At 43.2% G+C, this 16,687-nt stretch overlaps 1 protein-coding gene across 3 annotated transcripts in view; it reads right to left on the bottom strand.

Annotated features, from left to right (window-relative positions):
• Positions 1-397: 397 nt before the first annotated feature.
• The window catches only part of fam169ab (family with sequence similarity 169 member Ab), an 18,180-nt gene continuing 1,890 nt past the window's right edge, over positions 398-16,687 (bottom strand). Inside the window, exons 2-13 of one of the 3 annotated variants that reach the window (XM_017493188.3) lie at positions 12,659-12,795; positions 11,617-11,716; positions 11,220-11,305; positions 9,629-9,800; positions 8,651-8,830; positions 8,053-8,175; positions 7,346-7,434; positions 6,908-6,950; positions 6,067-6,181; positions 4,824-4,920; positions 3,640-3,801; positions 398-3,424 (exon numbers count right to left, since the gene is read on the bottom strand). In XM_017493188.3, coding sequence (XP_017348677.1) covers positions 2,270-3,424; positions 3,640-3,801; positions 4,824-4,920; positions 6,067-6,181; positions 6,908-6,950; positions 7,346-7,434; positions 8,053-8,175; positions 8,651-8,830; positions 9,629-9,800; positions 11,220-11,305; positions 11,617-11,716; positions 12,659-12,793 — 2,457 coding nt within the window. In that variant the 5' untranslated portion in view covers positions 12,794-12,795 and the 3' untranslated portion in view covers positions 398-2,269. The remainder of the gene's footprint in view (positions 3,425-3,639; positions 3,802-4,823; positions 4,921-6,066; positions 6,182-6,907; positions 6,951-7,345; positions 7,435-8,052; positions 8,176-8,650; positions 8,831-9,628; positions 9,801-11,219; positions 11,306-11,616; positions 11,717-12,658; positions 12,796-16,687) is intronic. The other 2 variants (XM_017493191.3, XM_017493189.3) reach the window with 2 other exon arrangements.

Below are 16,687 nucleotides of genomic sequence, written 5' to 3'. Positions count from 1 at the left end.
GGCCCCTCACAGGGGACGGGCCCCTCACAGGGGACGGGCCCCTCACAGGGGACGGGCCCCTCACAGACCTGTAATGTTGGATTATTTCCCTCAATAAATAAATGACCAAGTATAATATTCGGTCTTAGTCGTTTCCTTGGGTTCTCTTGGTCTACTTTTAAGACGTTTAGGTCATAGTTTTAGGTCATATCGATGCAGATATGTAGAAAATTCTAACAAACTTTCAAGCACCACTGGATCCAAATGATAAATAATGTGATTGATACACCGACGAGGGAGCATTATGCAGCCAGACGTTTACGTCAACATGGTCAATCGGAATCGAACTGAAACACCGCTACTTAAAATGAAATAAAGGCAGGACGAACGAGGATCCAGGAACCCAAATAATAGAATAAACGATCACGATTTATTCGGACAAAAATCGGTAAAACATGGTTCGGGTAATATTTGGAACAAATAGCAAAATAGAAGGAATTCACAAAAAATATAGATTCACAATAAAAAGGGCATCGGGCTTGAAATGTTTACTTGTGTACAATATTGGAGATCTGAATGGGGTTTTTAGACGCGTACAACAGTTCGTCGTGAGTGCAGTAACAGTGATCATAGATCCGACACAGGTGAGAGGTACAGTAAACCCAAAACAAGGCTCGTACAGACACACTGGGACGCCTGAGAGAAGTTTCTACTATAAATGCCAGCTGGGTGCGTGTAGGAAAATCCATCAGGAGTGGGTGTGTGTGTGTGTGTGTGTGTGTGTTTTACCCTTAGCGCTCCCTCAAGTGGTAAACGCAAGTTAGAGGAATCAACAAACAAATAAATTCACAAGAAGATACAATACAGAAACTAAAATATGACCTAAAATGCGCTTTTACTAATCTAAGGGTTAAAAAAATGACTTGTATTGTTATATTATGCAGGAAAATAACAATTTTTTTTTTTTTTTATCACATTAAAGGCCATTGATAAACCGATACAAGATAATACGACATTACTGCAACACCTTCGTCACATTTGAGTAATACGCATCGTTGGGGGATTCATTTATCTGTTCAGTTCAGAGTGTCTGAAGATACACTTCAAGCTAAATGCCCAATCCTTTGAGCAATGAACTTAAGTAACATCTCCCTCCATGCATGTTCTGTACCGCTTTATGCTTTTCAGGGTCGCGGGGAACCTGGAGCCTACACCCTGGACAGGGTGCCAGTCCATCGCAGGGCGCAATCACATACACACCCGTTCATGCACTACGGACACTTTGGAAACGCCGATCAGTCTACCGTGCGTGTCTTTGGACTGGGGGAGGAAACCGGAGTACCCGGAGGAAACCCCCGGAGCACGGGGAGAACACGCGAACTCCGCACACACAGGGTCACGGTGGGAATCCAACCCCCGACCCTGGAGGTGTGAGGTCGAACGTGCTAACCGCTAATCCACCGTGCGCCCTTAAGTAACATTATTTATTTATTTATTTATTTTTTTAAATCCTTCATACTGTCATTTATAGTCAAATCCAAAACATTCGCAAGTGCTTCATTTACTGACACGGTTTACGTGCCCCTTAGACAGACGCGTCACTGCGAATCGAACCGACAAATCAGTGATTCTGACTGAAGCCGTAATATTTTCAAGGTCATGACGTTCGCTGTAACATAATCCTGACTATGCAAGCTCCGACCTTGGCGAAGGGGAGTTTGCCAAGACGATGGGACGAGGGCATTATTTAAAAAAATAAACAAACAAACAACAAAAAAAAAAAAACAGTATTGAAACAAAGGCATCAGTCGTACAGAGCATTAATCATAATGGCTCAATTGGGTTTAATAGTGAATGTTTGGTATAGGAAGGACAGGAAGATCTGAAATATTTTATACAAAATATCTTCTTTTTTTTTTTTTTTGTTTCGGTAATAAAAAGTGAGCTAACAAAAGGCCTTAGTTACAGTTAGAAGAACAGTTAGTGAATCACTGAAACCCCGAACCTCAGTATAAAAATCCAGCACTATAAAACCCTGCCAATCAGGTTTAAGCTCATTTGTGTGTGTGTGTGTGTTTGTGTGTGTGTGTGTGTGTGTGTTTATACAGACTGTATACATGCACACATTTGCACACACACACACACACTCAGGCTTTAAACCTCACTAGTGGCTGTTCGGTGCTGTTTTGTTTACTGTAACCTTTCATTTGAAATAACCCATGTGTGTTATTAAAATGTGTGCATGTTACGGGAGATTCAGTGAGCGAGTGTGTGTGTGTGTGGTGAGTGTTCACATCTTGCCACGTCGCTTGGATCTGGTTCTCTGCGTGGTCTGGATCACTTTGATTTTCCCCCTCAACACCCTCTTGTCGATCGCCGGCGGATCCCGTACTTGCTCCTCTTCCTCTGAACTGTGCTCTGCCTCGTCCTCCGTCGTCACCTTCTCTTCCTCCGTGCTCGTTCCCTTGTCGTCTCCGACCGCCTTCACCTCTCCCCGTTCTTCCTCTTCGTCCTCCACCGTCATCTTGCTCGGTTTCTTGGAGGTGCGTTTGGAGGTTGGAGTCACCGCTTTGGCTCTGGCTCCCCGAAGAACCCTTGAAGCTTCGTTTACATTCGTTTCCTCTCCGTCTTCATCCATCTCATCCTCCTTTTCAGCTGCCTCCTCCTCCTCCTCCTCCTCCTCCACCGTCGGCGTGTCGTGGTCTTTCTCTCCAGGAGGCTCCTCTTCCTTAGAAGATTGTTCAGATGTGTCAGTCACTTCGTCGATATCATTCGCTACATCCATAGCCTCCTCCTGTCCTTGGTCTCCCTCAGCATCAGTGGCAAGTGAAGATGAAGTTTCCTCGGCGGGAGAATCTACTTCCTGATTCTCCACTTTAGGAGCTACTTCATTATCCTCAGTTTCCGGAGCTACTTCCTGTTCCTCCTCGGCAGCAGCAGATGTTTCATTTTCCTCTATTTCAGGAGCTACTTCCAGTTCCCCCTTAACTGAAGGCGCAGCTTCCTGTTCCTCTTCAGCTACAGCAGCTTCGTCTTGTTTCTCCTCAGCTGCAGGAGGTCCTTCCTGGTCCTCATCAGATACAGGAGCTTCTTCTTCTTCTTCTTCAATTGCAGGACATACTTGTTTCTCCTTGGGAACAGGAGCTACTTCCTGTCTCTCCACAGCTGCTGAAGCTACTTCTTGTTCCTCTTCAGCTGCAGGAGCTACTTCTTGTTTCTCCACAGCTGCAGGAGCTACTTCTTGTTTCTCCTCAGCTGCAGGAGCTCCTTGTGTATCTACTTCTTTCTGTCCATTTTCAGCAACCCTTTCCTCCTCAGCTGCAGGACCATCATCCTCTTTTTGTTGCACATGAGCTCTAGTGTCTTCTTCCATTTCTTGGTTATCCTCAACCACGGGAGCTGCTTCCCGTTGCTCTGCAGCTGGCTCGTCTGGAGTGTCCACAGTCTGAGCGTCATCCAGCAGAACAGAGTATTAGAGTCGTGTAAACTACAGAGTTTATTCCAACAGTTAGCAGAAACTAATACAATCTTGTAAACGTCAACGTTTCGGTTCAATAGCATAGCATTCAATAGCATACGGAATTTTAAAAATATATATATATATATATATATAACAGCAATGAATACTATGTATTAGGATCATAATTGTGTAAGTACGACCTTTTGTGCAGGAGCTGCGTGTTCCTCGACCTCTTCCTCGACCTCCATCTCCTCTTCTTCCTCGCTGCCGGTGCCGTTCAGGATGGCGGATTCGTCCACCGCTCCTGCTCCCTCCTTCACCTCTTCCTGATCTTCAGCCTGCTCGCCGTGCGCTTCCACAGTCTGCAGTACAGGGAGACAGAGAGCGCGCGGTATGCGTCAGTCATTAACGTACGGGTTCTGCTTATATTGCAACAATTGATTGATCTCCAAAAGCAAGTACGACGTTGCTTTTTAAAAGCCCAACGTAAATAAAAAAACCCCGAGTTCCTCGATAAATGTCAAACGGACAAGATGTGCTAAGAATATAAAGCAACATCATGCATTTTCCCTAAATCAGCTTTCTAAAACTGCCAGCCAAATGAATGAATATAATTTAGAAATTTTTTTACATTCTTACAAGTTGGGGTCAGAGCGCAGGGTCGGTCATGATACAGCGCCCTCCGGAGCAGAGAGGGTTAAGGGCCTTGCTCAAGGGTCCAACAGTGGCAGCATGGAAGTGCTGGGGCTCGAGCCCCCGACCTTCCGATCAGTAACCCCGAGCCTTAACCGCCAAGCCACCACTGCGCTATGATGCTCTGCAATCATGCAGATACAGGTCAATGTCCACATCAAACATCAGAATGGGAGGGGGTGTAAACTTAAAACTATGGCATGATTGAAATACCCAAACTTAGCCTGTCTGGCACCATCAGTGACGTCAAATCCACGGGGACTTTCACGCTACTGTCTCAAGATTTCACACAGAATGATGCGAAAAACAAACAAACCAAAACAAATAATCAAAAATAAATAAATTAATTTAAAAAATCACCCAGTGAGCACGAGTTCTGTAGGTGGAAACACCTTGTTGATGAAGGAGGTCCGAGGAGAATGGCCAGACTGGTTTGAACTGACAGGAATGTTATGGTAAGTCAAATAACCACTCCCAACCAATCACAACAGTGATGAGCAGAAAAGCATCTCAGAACGCACGACGCATGAAACGCTGCGACTGACGGGCTACACATCAGCCAAGAACAAGAATACGATGCTACAGTGGGCACAGGCTCACCGAAACTGGACCGCTGAACACTTTTTCAATCTTCAACTGACCTTTTGGCTATTAGAGAACAAAAACCCGTGTACGTGTGTGCGTGTCTCACTGGTACCAGTGTCTCTGTAGGAGCCTCGGGCGCCGGTTCAACTACCCCACCGTCAGCAGGGACCAATTCCTTCTTCTCTTCTTCTGCCATCTCCATCCTGTAATCACACATTCATACCGTTCAGATCCACAGATCTCCCAACCCTGATCTTCATCGCTCACCTGCGCGATCGAAACAAACGAATAAACCAATCCACGCTTGCTCTCACTCTAGGATACCTTTCTACTCATTTGTCTTTAACACTCCTAGAGGAGAAGGTCTATGTTGAATTTCTCGAATAACACACGTTAGAAAAACGATGACTTAAAACTGGCAGTGCATTCCAGCAGAGTCAGCTCCAGAATTATTGGCACCCTTGGTAAAGACAGGTTATATTAGTTATATTAAACTACACACACTTATATTAGTGGTTCGATCAGGGGTGGGGAAGTCATATGGGATAAAATATCACCTTAGGCGGGCCGAGAACAATCAGAACAGTTCAAATTGAACTTATTTATACCACCTTCCGTTTCTTTGGAAGAGACATTTTTCACATACCTGCGTTTTCACGTCACGCCGGAAACACCCAAAGATTACAAGTAATCATTAGCAACAGTATAGCTTAAGGACGCTGACAAGAGGACCTCTAGTGGATATATAAGCAACTGCATCTGTGTGCGGCTAATAGTTTACGTTTCCATAACATTACTGCATTCTATTTCCGTTTCTTGGCCTACGGGCTACACGGCATCGTCGAGACGGGTATGTTTTGCACCCGTGGGTTAGATGAAAGAAAAGGCTTTCTTCTGGCAGGCCTTACGAGTAGTTTGTTGGCTTGGAGGTGGGGTCTAACTGTAGATATGGAAACTTGGTGACCTCATTTCCTGCAGATCTCTAGCTGTGATCCATGGGAGAAAAAAATTCGCCTCTCTAATCATCCTCCTGACGGGATGTGGCGGCAAAATGTGCTCAAATTCTCTTCGGGGCTGATACTTTAGAGCTTTTGCACATGTATAAGCACAGGTATAGCTATATCACAATATAATCTGTTAATTAACGTGCACGTTCGCGGCATTTTATTGAAAAATAAAATGATTAATCTCATGTCTCATTCCGGTTTTATTTTAGCTTGGCCGGTATTAGAAAGAAAATACCAATCCCGCAAAATTCCTGACCCTGAAAAGACCCCGAAAGAAAAGATGGACAGAAAGAGGAGAGGATGGAGCTGCCTCCTGTTTTTCTACAGATGAGTGTTAGAGACCTGGTGATTTTCTCCGGCTGGCTATCCATCCCCTGTGCCTCCTCGTCGACCCGAACGCGCTTCTTCCGCCTGTGCTCACTGCTCCGGGTGCGTGTGGAGATCGGCGTGTCTATCTCTTCAGAAAGACAGAGATTTAAAGATTCATACAAACACGCGCGGTGTCCACGTACGCACCGCCGTTGAACTTTCCCACATTTTGTAGCGTAACAACCTGAAACTGAAACGCACTTAAAGTCAGTGACCTGCTAGTCAGAGACGCAACCAAGGGGGGGATACGAGGGGTGTAACGATACACCCCGGTCCCCATTCGATCCGATTCACAATACCGGCTTCACGATTCGCTTTTCGATTCTCGGAATATTTTGAACAAAATTTTGCATGAAGAGAAATTACTCCATGCAAACAATGCCCAACCATATTCATTTATGAATGAACGGAACTAAACAAGTGAAAAAAACTGATGCGAGATATTTAATAGTCCATACAAAAATGTACTACAGGTTCATCATATCTTAAAAAGAAACAAATAAATACATAAAAGGTATCGATTCTCCCAAAACATTTGATCGAATGAAACGTAACGAGCTCCCGAGGTGTCATTGTAACCGGAAATAGAGCTAAAATATCTGCCTCGTTCTCGAACACTGTACATATCGGCAGCATTGATGCATCTTTACACCCCAAGTGGACACTTCAATAACTTCGGCTGTTTTGTGTTGCCCGGTGATGTGAAATCCCAAATGAAATTCCATTTCAGTTCCAGGCTGTAACTCTACAAAAATGCTTAAGGGGTACATACTTATGCAAACCATAAGTATGTACTCCTCGGAAATCTACATACCTTCGGGGACTTTACGATGCTTGTTGACGACAATAACTTCCTCCTGTGGGAAAACAAACGGACAAGGTGAGTTGCGACACGCCGAATAAAAATGCACGTATATTCATAAAGACGGCTCATAATATCTCTGGGTCAGTTTATTCGTCTTTATATTCCATCCCTTGTTTTCCAGTAGAGTCGCATTAATCCTCGTATTCCTGCGCCATCCTTCCAGTTAACATTAACACTGTAATATCGGGGATTCTCGAATTTTTCTGCAGCTAAGGACCCCTTTAATGATGATGTAAAATTCCATGAACCGCCTCAACATAGATTCAGTTTATGAACATAATCCAACTGCTCAAATATTAGGTGCATTATTCAAATGTGTGCAAGAATATTTTAGTTCTTGGTTTGAGCCATCAGCATTACAGTCACTGGTCTAAAAATGAAACGTACCGTGATGTTAAGACAGGTCTCCTCCGATTCCTCCACAATATCTCCATTTTGCCCATGATCCTCTTCACGGCCATCTTTATGAGTATCTACTTCATTACAAACCATACAAGTGACCTTTATCCATTAACAAGTCAAATATTCATGCGATCAAATCGTTACGCAATTATGGTTGTGTCAATCGACTACTCGTGTCATACTTGCGCTGAACCGAAGCTACACATTCATATACATGTTCTCAACCACAGTCCTAGACTTCGTGCAGTCTACAGGTTTAGTGCTTTGCTAGTCTGGAACTTGTCAGCTCATTAGGAAGGTTTATTTTGTTGAATCGGGTGTTTGAGAAGCTTTACCAAATCACCTTAGCAATAAAGTCGATGAAAGGTGATCGCTATGAATAAATCATACGTTTCCCTGGAGACATGTTCGGAGGATTAAAAAGACAGGTCTGTTAATGTTGTTAGCTAAATGATATAATAATTTAATGGACTTTCTAACGAGCTAGGGTCTTCTATCTAAGATGAATGATTAAATTTACTGGTTTCTAATTGGTTGGTTTCGAAATAGTAACCTTTTGTATTTGAAGATGTTTAGGCCAACAGTTGCAGTTTCCCCACAAATTTGCCGTATCATGGCTCTAGTAGGTGCAAATAACTAATGCGACTGTAAAACTAAGAAGCTGAACTGATGGCTTTAATCAAAGTATTTACCGCTCAATGGTCTACAGCTGAGTTTATAAGCCACTCTGGTCCTCTGGTAGGGGCCACCGACACCCTCGACCTCCCAGAACAGGTCTATATCAGCCGGGTAACGGTCCAGATAATGCCTACACACTGCAGAGAGGAACACAAATCCAATGGTCTGTAAATAATAGAAAATGAAAGGGAAATTTCTTTTCTTCTCCTGAATGTTCAAAAAAATTCGGTATTCGGTCTTCAGCCAAGTGTTTCATTATATTCGGTTTTGGTTTCAGTTAAGGATTTTCATCTCGGTGCATCCCTAGACTTTTTACTGTGTTTACTGATGTTTTTGAGTTGTTGCCAGGATTCCAGAGAGATCATAGAACAGAGGATAAAGCTAAAGTCACTGTCCGGGTCTACAGACAATTCTAACGTCTAATTATTTCGTTTTATTACCACTATATTATAGATCTGTCATCTGTAGAAATCCATCGGCGTTAAAATATTCTGGCCTGCTCCACAAAATTTTCCCATTTGGTCTGCTTGGTTGTGAAATTGAAAGTCTATATAAATCTAATTAATATCATTCCAGAACCTAATATTCAAGTAAAAAAAAAAAAATTCTTACCATTTGCCATAGCTGGAGACAAAGGGTACTTCAGGCCAAGTTCATCCTCGTTAAAAGAATCCACAAAATCCTCCAGCATCTGCAGCCCATAGCCTTTTCCCCGGTGAGCTTTCCTCACAAATATGGTGTCCATGACGGGAAGGGAGTAGCACTGCCTCAAAAAGTTATTACAAACGCTACCTGCAGGGGGCGCAGTAAAGAAACAGAACGAATGAATGAAACATGCCAATACATGGTATATTTCAGTAACTAAATACAAGATTTCTTTTCATTGAAACAGATTTTTGTGATATTGTTATATCTCTTCTCAAGACTGAGAATCTTGTGAACCCCTGGTTCTGTGAATCTCCTGTTCTACCAGATCCTAAAGGTCTCACTGTCATGTTCATGGAAGTAGTTGGGGATGACCTGTGGCTCAGGATCATGGAGGAAGTAGCTGTTATGAGACGAGTACATCGTGGCCATAAAAGCCATAAATCAAAAGGCCATGGATTCAGGCTGGTGATTCTGATTTCTGACCCGACCATGTCCACGTGACATGCAGGAATCAAGATTCAGCAGGCTACGTGACGTTTTTCCAATCTTCCACTGCCAGTTTTTGGTGACCTTCTGCACATTGCAGTGCCGGGTTCCTGTTCTCAGCAGACAGGAGTGGAACCTGATGTAGTCCTCTTCTGTTGTAGCCCATCCACCTCGAGGTTGGTCGTGTTGTGCTTTCGGAGATGCTTTTCTGCTTGTTGTAAAGAGTGGTTATTTGAGTCACCGTGTCCTTCCTGTCAGCTCAAACCAGCCTGGACATTCTCCTCATTCATAACCTCTCTCATCGACATGGCGTTTCCACCCACACAAACCTACCCCGTGTTTACGTTATACAATGCTGTACATCAGGGTGACACACAAAGTAAGACGGAGTTCACGATACACCAGAGAGGCTTCGGAGTGTAAATTACCGAACGGGTTTTAAGAGGGCAAACAGACCTTTTGGTTTGACCGAGTAGAAGCCCACAGCTTGGCCATTCTTCCAGAGGATTTTGGCGTAGTCGTTTTCACTGTGGCACAGGAAGGGCATCTCTCCATTTCCCATCTCGCTAGTGCGGTAAACAAGGCGGTTCAACACATACAGGACGATCCGCTCGCCCACAGACCTCACCTAGGAGGCAACGAAGAATAAAAACGAATGAACAAATAGACACTTCAAAAAAAAAAAAAAAATAATAATAATAATAATAATAATAATAAAAAAAAGTGTCTGCAAATTCCACTGACAATCACCTTATTCATCATTAATAATTCGGATTTGCACACGGGAACCTCGTATTAAAGTGTAGGTAATGAAGTTTAGTGCCAACTGGTATTTTGTAAATGTGAATCAAATTTATCTTTATTAGACCGGGTTGAATACCACACACCCAGTCTAGTCAAAGATGATTGGACGTCATCACGTTCTGTTCGTTCGGTTTTTGTCCTCCCGATAGTTTTAGATCATTTTATATCAACACTAGAACTCAACTTAACTTAACTGCATTCGACTAGGGGTCATAAATGGTCATTTCTGACCTCCAACTGGGAAAATAAACAAGAGAAAATGCCCTCAGAGTTCCTTTCGTGGGAACTCGGAATGGTCTCTTCAGCTCCTAAACCCTATTAGTTTATACAAGTAGCTCTTTTACGCATATTATCACAGCGTAATGCAATGCGGTGAAGACACGAACCAGCTACATTTTCCTCATCAGTTGCCTTTTAATAAAAATGATCTGTCTGGGTATGGAAATCATTTCAGGACCTGAGAAATGATTTCCATACCCAGGCGGATAATTTTTATTAAAAGGCAACTTATGAGGACTACAGGATTGTGATTTTTAACAAACTGCACCTTTGAAAACAATACGCTGTAGATCCCAACTAAAACGATGTGGTTTATATAATGTGCATTATTTCTTATATAATGTATTTTGCTGGAATGCAAATTTGATGTGTTCAGTGAGTCTGGAACAACTTTCTCTCTGGCACAGTAACATGTTCCGTCCTCTTCGGCTTTTGGAGGCTCACAGAAAACAAGTGAGTGAGTGAGAGAGAGAGAGTATGAGTGTGTGTGTGTGTGTGTGTGTGTGAGAGAGTGCACGCTTTTGTGGTTCAGGACCAGTCCTAGGATTAAACGAATCCATAGTTCCGCATATGCAAATCTAAGTTGAAGACAACTCAAACAACACAATAGAACTCAGTTCTCTTTCACACACACACACACCACTATTTATCTCTCTGCGTTGCTTTCTCATATGCATCATACAACCATTGACACAATGTTTAACAGAACTTAAAAAGACGCAGAAATACAAAATAACGAGTAAAGAAAACAATCTGACATTCAGTAAGTATTGACCTAAATAAATAATGCCTAAATAATTTCAGAAATAAATAAATTATTATAATTGTTGGGTTTTTTTTTTTTTTTACCAAAAACTTTCTATAATAAGGCCTGAAAAATAATCAAAAAAAAAGGGGGCGGGGGGGGGGGAGGAAGCAAAAGAAAGCCAATCAAATCATTGCTCAAGTGCAGGCCATGCCCTACCTTGACAAGGCCTTCTCGCCTGGAGTTTGCTGTTTTGAGGATATCTTCCACAGAGTACCACTGATTGTCCAAAAACAAAGCCACGGCTAGAGCGGGAAAGAAACGAATTTCAAGAAAAATGTGCGAAAACGAGTCAAATTTGCTGTCATTTTACTTTCTGTACTCGTCCACCAACACTGCTGAACCTCCTGCGTGATTACCGTCATGATAATCGCACTTCAGTAGTCACTCAGGTTATTTCAAAGAAATATTCAAATCAACATATTAATATCCTTGTTGGATGCATTCAAAAGGTTTATATGGTCTATGATAACATATTTCACCTTCCGTGATTATTAGCAAATGTATGGTAGCTATTTCTTTAATCCAAGACACGTGAATAAAGCCACGTCGTTACCTGTGAGCTGGTCCTGCGGGGCGAACAGAGCCAGGACTTTGTGCTGGAGATTGGCTCCATACAGAGGAACAAAGCCCACACTGGACAGGCTGATCTGAACCTGAAACCATTACAGTACGTACAATGAGCAACGATAACGACGGTGTATATTTTTGGTACGTACCGATATCACCCCGCCCACTCTTAAACTGCTGTCCCGTTCAGAACACTGCCATGCGTTGTTATGTAAAAGTGTCCATTTTTCATCTTTAATGCCACACATGTACAAGCGATCAAGGCAAACCACTGGTACACCTACTAAGACAAGGTTATACAGCCCTTTTAATCGGTAATCCCGAGGTGTGTTTAACATTGGAGCACACTATAGTTGCATTTTCAGGCGAAGTACATGCTTTACCAGTGGAAAGACGGGTTGTTTTGTTCTGTATAACTAGGAGCATGATACAAGCGGGCGTTGTGCTCGCATACATCTACGCGTGCAAACATCGGACTCGGAGACCTGGGCATATCTTTAGGCTGCTCGTTGTGAACTGCGTATTACGTGTACCAGGAAGTCCTGACCATGCAAATACTCTACGGCTAACGTTATCACACCATTACATTGTGCACAGATGTAGACGGAGGAGCTCTGGAGACGGGTTTGGATAGAGAACATGGAATCGAAGCAAGGAATGTACTCCCGGCCATTGTTTTTTTTTTTTTTTTTTGCCAAGTCTAGCAGGAATTAGTAAGATATCTGACATTGGTAACTGCAGCTTTACAGACCACTGTAGAATGTTTAGCATTTATCAAATACATACATCATATACATATACATACATATATATATATATATAAATGCATCCTACCAGTTCCCAAATTTACCTCCCATAGAGCATCTAAATTACAAGACAGTGACACATAACTTTCCAAGAATGGATATGACGGATATAATAAACCCAGACACGCGTACATCATCCAACATCGGCACAAAGCGGGTAAACGATCATACAGTATTGCACCTCGTTAAGGATTTGCTTTACTATAAATAGAACAGAATTACCTTCTTCCCACTGGGCAGTGTGAAGTTGTGGGCGTGGTCAGGGTCAGTGTAAAGCAGCTCATTCATGCGGCTACGAGCCGAGCGCTCTAGCTCCCCGTGATTCGTGGCTTCCAGCACATCCACAGGGAAGTCCATCCCTGCACGGGACAAAGGTTTAAGGTTAGTCGTAGATCCCCTTCGCACGCCCGCGTTCGGAGTTTGTTTTCCGTTCCCATTGTAACACATTTACAGCTCCAGCCTGTGAGGCAGTCGAACGGGGTGAATACTTATGCGAGACACTCTAAATGGCAAACGTTTTTTTTTTTTCGCTTGGATGAAAAAGTCACAAAAGAAAAAAACAAAAAAAAAGGGGTGGGGGGGGGGGGGGGGGGGTGGAAGCTTCTGAGCCCTCAGTACGGAGTCATGCTTGAACGAGAAGTCTCACCTCTAAATTCATAAAACTCCTTCTTTTTTTTTTTTTTTATTAAAGTGTGCAGCGTAGTTAATGTCCTCTCTCTAAACTCCGGCATTCAGGAAAATCACGACCCATTTTTCAGACCAGGCTGACACAGGCACACGCGCACACACACACACACACACGCACACACACGCACGCACCACTATGGCCCATTGGCAGATCTCCCAGCTGCTCTGTCCTGAGTTAATCGCAAACTGTCACACACGATCTGTGTCACAATGTTAATCAGAGCGAGTGTGCGACATTAAAGCAGTCCGTGTACACACACACACACACACACACAAATATTCTTGCGGCCCGACGACGGACTACAGTATCTCACAAAAGTGAGTGCACCCCTGACATTTGTGTAAATATCTGATGAGATCTTTTCGTGTGACGACACTGAAGAAATGACACTGTGCTACAGTGTAAAGTAGTGAGTGGACAGCTTGTGTAACAGTGTCAATTTGCCGTCCCCTCGAAATAACTCCACGCACAGACATTAACGTCTCAACCGCTGGCAACAAAAGCGAGTACTTTTAGTGAGCAAATGGATGGATGGACGCACATCATCATCATCATCATCATCCGTTAAACAAACTTGTCATCATTAGCAAACTGCTTTTGGGTGTAAAACACTTCAAGACATGCCAGTACTGGAAAATAACCAACTTTGAATCAAACAGCACATCACACCACCCCAGCAATAATATATTATATATATATATATATATATATATATATATATATATATATATATATATATATATATATATATATATATATATATATATAAATAAAACAACATGCCAACACTTATTTAATGTGTGTGATGCAACACCAACGGCTTGTTAATTTGTTGCACAACGACAAAGGAACAAGCAACGCTCTCAGGCGGAGGTTTAACGAGGCCAACCTTTACATAACCTATTTCTAAAATCATCATAGATCCAACAGCTAGAACACCACCACTAGACTCTGTCGAGCAGGAAATGAATTCACAGACAGAGGATCAGCTTGGAATGCAAAAAAAAAAAAAACAACCCAATATTGCGTCATACACAACTTTACCGACTACAAACAAGACTCCAGGGGTTTCACATCATTTAAAATCGCATGGGAAAACTCCTCGAACACGATAACCCGTCATTATTATCTTTAACTGCTCTACTAATGCCGCTGAGTGATGCTCAAGTCTGCACAGTACGTTTGTTGTATTTGTTCAAGTAAAGACCGTGTGATTCTGTTACACGAGGACTCCGCGGAGCACGCATCCTCCTTAGAGGAGACAACAATTCTGTGCACCAGATGAGCTTTAGGGAAAATTGAAAAATTCCTGTCGTCCTCCGTATATCCTGTCGTGCCCTGTACTGCATAATGGACTGTCCAGTGCATCTCTTTTCCTAGGTTATTTGTACTGTAACTGTTCTTTTGCGCTGTCTGTAGTCTTTTGTGTATCTTTTTATTGTGTTGTGTGTTACACCGAGGTCCCGGAAGAACATTTCACTCCGTAGGATTTCACTCCGATTACGCTTCCGAAGTTTTCCTTTACGCCCCGCAAGTTTGCGTTCGCCATTCTGGCTGAAAACTTCTCGTGTGGGCGGGGCTTAGCGGAAATTCACTCTCGTCGGCTAGCGAGATTGGGATCGACAGCTGCCTGACGTGGAAGTAGAGACGCTCCTGAGGAAAATAATAATAATAATAATAATAATAATATGACTACTCAAACCTCAAATATTAATTACAAACTTACAAACTAACTAAATAAGGAAGGAAGGAAGTCATTTCCACTACCAAGAATAAACGCTGTAACTATAGACAGAACCGCATCCGAATTTCACACCACTGAGGTCTGTACTTCCGGGTCCAGGGAGCCGTCGATCCCAATCTCACTAGCCGATGACGGTATGTCGCTGTTAAGCCCCGCCCACACGAGAGGTTTGTATCAGAATGGCGAACGTAAACTTGAGGAGGGTAAATGAAAACTCTGGCAACTCTGGCTAAACCATGTTTAGCGAAGACGAGGCTTAGAAAAACTGTTGAAAAAATAAAAAAGAAAAAAAAAGAAAGAATGCTGTTTATTTGAAGGCCATGGTAAATTTTTGCCCACCGCGTGTCATGTTTTCAGTTTCGGCTGGGGTTTTTTTTTGTTTTTCCTTCTTTCTCACTGTACATTTTTGCTCGAATCTTGAATACTTTTTGCCACAAATTTAATTCCATAGGTCTCCGGCCTGAAACGTCTGCAAACAGTCAGAAAGACAAATGGAGCGCCCTGTATGTACCACCCAACCCCCTTCCCACACGCTCGACATTCCAGCGGAGTTCCTGTGCTTGTCCTGCGAGGTGAGTCAGAGACAGGGCTAAGGAAATTAATACACATTTCGAAATGTATTTCTTAAATCAGATTTAATCACAGGTCGACTGCAGAGGGCAATGGATGTTCAAATCTCCGACTGTACTCCCGCGGAGCAATGACGATCGCCTGATTCATGCGGTGTTCAACTTCCAGTAAACACAAAAAGTGACCAATGAAGCAGAATTTAAAATAAATACCACCGTCATACAACCATCTTCCCCCTTCATCTTCTTCCAAAGCTTTTGATAGTCTCCTCTCATCTCTTCTGCTGCGGTGAGGGTATTTTTTTATTATTATTTTTATACAGATATCGCAAGTTCTTTTCTAGTGAAACGCTACAGAACTACGCTCCAGCCTGCAGAACGTGACAGGGCTGCGTGTCGTTTCGCCCATAACTGGTCTCACTGGTTAGTGGCAGTGTAATGACGTCGATGCCTACCCCTAACCCGACCCCTAACCCGACCCCTAACCTCTAAGTCTTATAGGCGGAGCTACACAGGCAGCCCCTCCCCGTCCGGCAGGCTGCATCCAGGTCTACTCGTTTGCACCCGCTAGCTTTCATTACTAGCCTTATTAGCGATCACTGACAGCTACTGCTATTTATCAGTATGAACTTTCTCTGTCTTGTTGCTCAGAGTAAGCAGCTCTGGGATTATAGCTGGTTTTCCTTACTACACGCTGTGTGCTTACAGCCGTCGTGAGGACCACCGGCAGGTCCCGATGACGTAGCAGGGAATTCCGCCACTGGCTCCAACCGTCCCAGGGGTCCCGGGTCATCGAGTAAGTGAAGTAGTTTAAAAGTCGTCAAAACCTCGCTCGGAAAGATTGCACGGCCGCGTACAAGGGTTAGTACTTAAGAGTTGCACCAGTCCCGTTCCCCCAACCCCCGCCCGCTGATTTTGATATGATGAGTGCAGTGTATATTCTGTATTGTGGCAATCAATGAACGCATTAAACAGTGGAACAGACCGGAATATATCAAATCTGAACTGATACTGATCCGGTGTTTCGGGCTAGATACTGAATCTGAATCTGAATATCGAATCAGTGCATCCCTAAAAACATAACACACAACATTGAGGGCTTAGAGTATAGCACATAGGTAAACCTTTGACTCTACAAACAGAACTCTATATAACCGCAGAGCAGAATGTGGCATCTGTTGCCAAATGTTACAAAACAGCTGCCTATGGGAGCGTTACTAACTGTGCTGAACTCCGAAGGGGGGGCTCCG

The sequence above is a fragment of the Ictalurus punctatus genome, chromosome 18, assembly GCF_001660625.3.
Source record: "Ictalurus punctatus breed USDA103 chromosome 18, Coco_2.0, whole genome shotgun sequence".
Classification (NCBI taxonomy): domain Eukaryota; kingdom Metazoa; phylum Chordata; class Actinopteri; order Siluriformes; family Ictaluridae; genus Ictalurus; species Ictalurus punctatus.
The sequence above is the reverse complement of the archived record's forward strand: the minus strand, read 5'-3'. Positions and strand labels throughout refer to the sequence as shown.